Source organism: Trachurus trachurus (assembly GCF_905171665.1).
Source record: "Trachurus trachurus genome assembly, chromosome: 18".
NCBI lineage: Eukaryota > Metazoa > Chordata > Actinopteri > Carangiformes > Carangidae > Trachurus > Trachurus trachurus.
Genome location: NC_139909.1, coordinates 24,159,832 through 24,166,048, shown reverse-complemented (window position 1 = coordinate 24,166,048; position 6,217 = coordinate 24,159,832). Strand labels below are relative to the sequence as shown.

Here is a 6,217-nt window from a genome sequence, read left to right as displayed (position 1 = left end):
GCAAGAAGATTTTGCCTTTTGTTTGACATTGATGTACATACAGTAATTCAATAACAGTTGTAAATAAGGTTTATTTTTTAATATTTTACAGTTCAAAAGTAAGCTCACTACTGTCTGTCCCATAGAATAACATGACAGCAGCAGCCTGTCAGCCAGTAACAGGAGGACTCTCCTTTGTATTAGAATTTGAAAAATATAAATAATCGTTTTTTTTTCACCACCCCTAATATCGGATCAATATCGGTATCGGGCCGATATTGAAGGCTGCAATATCGGTATCGTATCGGAAGTGAAAAAGTGGTATCGGGACATCCCTAATAATGATCACACAGTCTCTTAAAGGGACCTTAACCACTATTTAGCAACGTACAGCAAACCCCATGTATCACAGTGTGACCATGTTATTAGAACATAACAGTGACATCTGTATGTGGTCAAATCTTACTGTCATAACCACCAAAACTATTATTTCCACAGTTCCCTGCCCTTCTGTGACGACCACAATCTATGAGCTCCGCAGCACACTAGTGTCTCATCATGTGGATTCTCCTGCTGGTGAACTGGGGAGTCACATTGTGACTTTTTGCAGAGAGGGAAAAAATGCGCAAGAGATAATGGACCTGGGGCCAGACATCAAAGACTCCCTCAAGTCCCCTGAGGAAGTGAAGGATGAAAACACAAACAGACCTGCAACAACTGAACACACAAGTAAGTAAAGGATAAATGTTGTCAGAAACATTTAGTGAAAAGTCACTAAGCTCTCCCAAAACAAACAATAGTATGATAATATAAACAATTTAAATCACAAGTAGGAGATGTTCATCAAGTTCCCTTGCTGAATAATGACAGTAGGCCTACTGCAAATATGTCCATTAACTGACATTTCCACCCAGTGTACTTATGAATGTCTTCTATGTGTCAATTATTCTAACGTTTTAGAGCACACATGACTACCAACAAGTATCTTGATATTCACAGAGACACAGCTGCAGAGCTTCTTGGAGGACCTGGGGTTGATGCAGTACTACACAAAGAAGCTGCCACTGAGCAAAATACTTCAGATTGATGAGAAGACCATTGCTGATGAACCTGCTAAGAATCACTCAGATCATCCATGGTATTTTCTAAAGAAACTAATGATGTTTAATGTGACAGCCAGGAATATGAAGTGTACATCAGAGAGTGAATCTGACAATAATGATGTGGCAGGAAATACAAGTATGGATTTTGATAATCTTCTTGAAAGTCCAAATTCAGGCAACATGCTAAACCCCCTTGACATAATCACTGCTATCTTTCTGTGTTCTGATGGTTTTGTCCAGCAAGAAATGGCACTCAAAATGTCCATGTGCCAGTTTTCTGTGCCTCTGCTGCTTTCCAATTGTGACACACAACAGTGCACACTCATGCTCTGGGCTTTGAGAGATATTGTTAAAAAGTACAGACCGGAGTCACTTTCACAATCCAAAGGTTTTATTGAAGAGAGAATTGTTCTCTCTAAACTCCCAATGATATCCTTTGTGAGACTGGGGGAGTGCTCCTTGTCCAAGTCAGAGATTCTCAACAAGCTTCTGAGCAATTCTCAGCAGTACCATGACACCTTCATCCACCACAATATGGAGTGTGGTGACAGTCCAAGAAGAATATCTGATGGACTGACTGAAATAACTTGGTACCTTCCATGTGGAAACAAAAACATTGATGTTTTCAGTGAGCCAGTAGCTGTAGCCAACCTTCGTGGTGACATTGCTTCATTTGAAACTCAGTTTTCTTTTTTATGTCAGACATCTGCAGCAGTTTTTGTTTTCTTTGACAATTTGGACTGTGAGTGTAAACTGCTTACAAACCAACACCACAGGGCACAGATCTTCTTGGTGGGTAACCATCAAAGCAGGCACTTCAATATGAATGCTGTTAAAAAAGTTGCAACCAAACTGAGCTTGACTGCGAACAACATCCTTATTAAGACTAAGCAGAAAAACGATGCAGACTTTGTCAAAAATCTGAGGAAAACAGTGAAGGATGTAGTTGAGAAAAAAGATAGGAAGATGAGCATAGAGCAGATGGCTGACATCGCCCGTGAACTGGGAATCTTGGTTGATGAAGACTGTCCAGAATGTCAGACTGCCAAGAAAAATGCAGATGCCATCACTGAAGAAATTCAAAACACCGTTCAATACAAACGACTTCAGCTTCCCCGCCATGGGGAAATATGGAAGGAACTGACAAGCTTGGAGAAGGAACAATATAGGCTCCGAAAAGCTGGGTCTGAAAACATAGAAACATACAAAAGTGATCTCCAGGAAAAGAAAGAAAACCTTCGAGCTGAACAGAACTCTTATGACATGTCAAATGCAATGACTTGCTTCATCAATGCAGTATCAAGCACAGGGATGGAAAAATATTATTTTCTGAAATGGATGCGAATGAACCTCGATAACCTGTCTCGGGAAAAACTGTCTGAACTCAGAGAGCAGTACAAAGAAAAATGCAAGAACTCTGAGAACAAAGATGAGATCAAAGACATTGACAGAGAACTTTCCAACAGCTCACTGGGGACTGAACACTTCTTCCGTGAAATGGGTCAGATCTATGAAGCTTCACTTTCTCTTCCAGAAACAGACCCATCACGTCAACAGTTACAGCATCTGCCCAAACTCTGTGCAGGACTGCTGCTTGATGGATTTCCCCTTGAGCTTGTAGATGGAGATGCATCCAACATACCTCTCAGATGGGTGAGTGACGTTCTCTCTGAGCTCAATGCCTTGGTGTCTCCAAAGAACAAGATCCTGGTCATCACAGTTCTTGGAGTTCAGAGCACAGGAAAGTCCACTCTCCTCAACACCATGTTTGGTGTGCAGTTTGCAGTCAGCAGTGGACGATGTACTCGAGGTGCTTTTATGTTGCTCATCAGAATCAATGAAGACATGAAAAGAGTTCTCAACTGTGACTTCATGGTGATCATTGACACTGAGGGCTTAAAGTCACCAGAGCTTGCACAGTTGGATGACAGCCATGAACATGACAATGAGCTTGCAACACTTGTTGTGGGGCTGAGTGATGTCACCATCATCAATATAGCAATGGAGAACTCAACAGAAATGAAGGACATCTTGCAGATTGTGGTGCATGCTTTTCTCAGGATGAAAGAGGTGGGCAAAAAGCCTAAATGTCAGTTTGTTCATCAGAATGTTTCAGATGTTTCAGCCCATGACAAGAACTTGAGAGACAGGAAACTGCTCTTGGAACAGTTAAATGAGATGACACAGGCAGCAGCCAAGATGGAAAAGAAAGAGGAGTACAAGAGCTTCACTGATGTGATGGAATACAATCCAGACACTGGGAACTGGTACATTCCTGGACTCTGGAATGGAAACCCACCAATGGCACCAGTCAATGCAGGATACAGCGAAGCTGTGTATGAGCTGAAGAAAAACGTCATCCAACTACTGGGACATTGTGACTCGTCTGCTAATGATATTTCAGAGTTCAAAGACTGGATGTCCAGTCTGTGGACTGCAGTAAAGCATGAGAACTTCATCTTCAGCTTCAGAAACAGTCTAGTGGCTGATGCTTACATGAGACTATGCACAGAATTCAACAAATGGGAATGGGAATTCAAAAAACACATGTACGAGTGGGTGACAAATGCTGAAACAAGAATCTCAAACTTTGGTACAGTTGCTGCAAAATCAGAAATAACTGACATGAAAGATCTTGTCATGTGTTTGAAATGTGAAGCCTCCACAGAGCTGACTAAGTGGGAGACAAAGCTTCTTGAAAATCTGACCCAGTACTTCAAGCAAACAGAAGGCCATGTCGATCTCGTAGAAGGATACAAAGGGGACTTTAAAAACAATGTCAAGACCTTTAGAAAAGGAATGGAGAACTCAATGTTTAATCGACTCACAGCAGCAGCAGAAATCAGACAAGGAATGAGAGAACTTGACAGAATCAAAGAAAACCACACAAAAGAAATTGAAAAGGCAGTGTGTAAACTGATTGATGAATGCAGGGAGAAGAATGTCAAGATGACTGATCCAGAACTGGACAAGGAATTTGATAAAATGTGGATAGAAACAGTGAAAAAACTGTCTTTTCCTGAACAACAGTCAACAGATGTCTTTGCCAGTGTATCACTTGACCTGAGATTAAATCTGTCACACAGAGGGAGTCATGCCTCTACATTGTTGAGTGAAAAAAGGCTACAAGATTGTGGAGTGATGCCTTTTAAATATACAGGAGAATCAGCGTGGGACAAGTTCAAACACCATATGACAAAGTACATATATGAAGACAACATAATGATTGCAGAAAAACTGGCTGACAGCATAATTTCTACTTGCACTGAGTTTGTAGATGACAAAGTTGTCAGAAAAAGCAATTACTATGACACCTACATCCAGGAAATCCTGTGCATGATTGATGAGAGACTGAAAAAAGGCAAGGAAAGCAAGAAAGTAAAGATAGGCATTGAGTTTGAAGTTTCTCTGAAACAACACATCTGTGGATTTGCAGCTAGAAAGTTTCAGATGATGCACAAAGATTTCCTTCGTTTGAATGATCCTTACAGATGTCTGAATCAAAACAAAGAAAAATTTTGTGCTGATTTCAAAGATGTGTTCTATGAACGAGACCAGTGCCAGAAGAAGGCAGAAGAATTCACCAACCGCTGCTTGAAGCCTGCAGTCCAGGACTACATCAAAAGTTTCCTGGGTCCTGATATCATTGGTGAGATGCGGACTCTACAGCGGTTCAGCACAAGGATGTCTTTTCAATATGCTGTTTTACTGGATTTGCTTTCAGAGCCCGACTTTAACAAATATTTAACCTACATTTTGTCATATGAGGAATATACAAAGTCATGGATAAACATGCAAATAGTGAATCACTTTGAAAAGAATGAAAAGATTTTTGAGTTTGAGGCTCAACATCTTCAGTCAAGTATCAACAGCATAAGTGATGCTATCAACAAGGCCAAAATGAAAAAGAATGAAGACACTCGACACAACTTGAAGACACTAGTTGAAGATATCTGTAAAGAACTTGAGGAGAAACTTGCCATTTCCCAGGATGCACTTGGTGCATTCATGATCTTGAATAAAGCAGACCGGGAACAGTTTGCTCACTGGCTAACAGTGTCTGTGAAGAAGATGGGGGAAGGTCTTAGAGAAGAATTAAAAAAGAAACAAGTTTCGATGAAACTGATGGAACTTCCCGTGAAGCCTCAAAATGAGCTTTTCAAAAAACTGATTGGATGTGGTGAACAGTGTCCATTCTGCAAAGTGCCCTGTGAGGCAGGAGAAGATACCCACACTGAACACTGGGCCACACTGCATCGACCACAGGGTTTGGGTGCATGTAGAGATTACTTGACAGACAAACTGGTACTTGACATATGCTCATCATCTGTGGTCAGTGACCAATCTTTTTGCTGTGCAGCTACAAAGGATCAATGGCACCCTTACAAGCGCTATAAAGAAATTTACGATGACTGGAAAATTACTCCAGATCAAAGCTTTCAGGCATCAGACTACTGGAAGTATATACTGGCAAAGTTCAACAGTGACTTTGCAAAAGTCTACAAAGCAAAGCCTGCTGACATTCCCAACACATGGAAAAATATCACAACAGAGCAGGCAGAAGAGTGTCTCAAAAAGTCATTTTAGTATACAGCAGTATTTTATTTCATCAGTCACAATAGGAATAAAAGAAAAAACTATAATTGGTGCACACCTTTGCCTGAAATCTTTCATATATTTTATAAAAATATGTGCAGTGTAACATTTTACATGAGTAATGGCTTATTTGTTAAAAACTATAACAAAAACAATGTGGATCATATTATGCTATTATTGATTATGAGCATCCGATGTGAGACTCTGATACAACCTCAGTAGTCGCAAGTTGATCCCCCGCCCCCTCCCCTTGCCTCTTCTGACACACACACAACCTGTAGTAGGCCTATACAGTACATGACTCTTAGCAGCAAGTTGAGGTGACCTTGGGGCCATTTACTTTGCATTTGAGACATTGTGTGTCAGATATGCAGAAATGTTAACATTTATATCTTGGTGTGAGATTTATAAGTAATTAGTGAAGTTAGCCGTTCAGCACAAGTTACCGTGGAGATGTATCCCGGTAAGAAGTGAACCACTGTCGTAGTAGCCTACGGAAAACCCAGGGTTAACCCTGAAGTTCCCTTGATAAGCTCAAA

General features: G+C 40.7%; 1 protein-coding gene across 1 annotated transcript; it reads left to right on the top strand.

Moving 5' to 3' along the window:
- Positions 1 to 600: 600 nt before the first annotated feature.
- LOC311002003 (up-regulator of cell proliferation-like) lies at positions 601 to 5,669 on the top strand (the record flags this gene model as incomplete). Its single annotated transcript, XM_083993196.1, has 2 exons — positions 601 to 708; positions 979 to 5,669. The coding sequence occupies exons 1-2, from the start codon at positions 615 to 617 to the stop codon at positions 5,667 to 5,669; spliced, it is 4,785 nt and encodes a 1,594-aa protein (XP_083849322.1). The 5' UTR covers positions 601 to 614.
- Between the last annotated feature and the right edge of the window lie 548 nt (positions 5,670 to 6,217).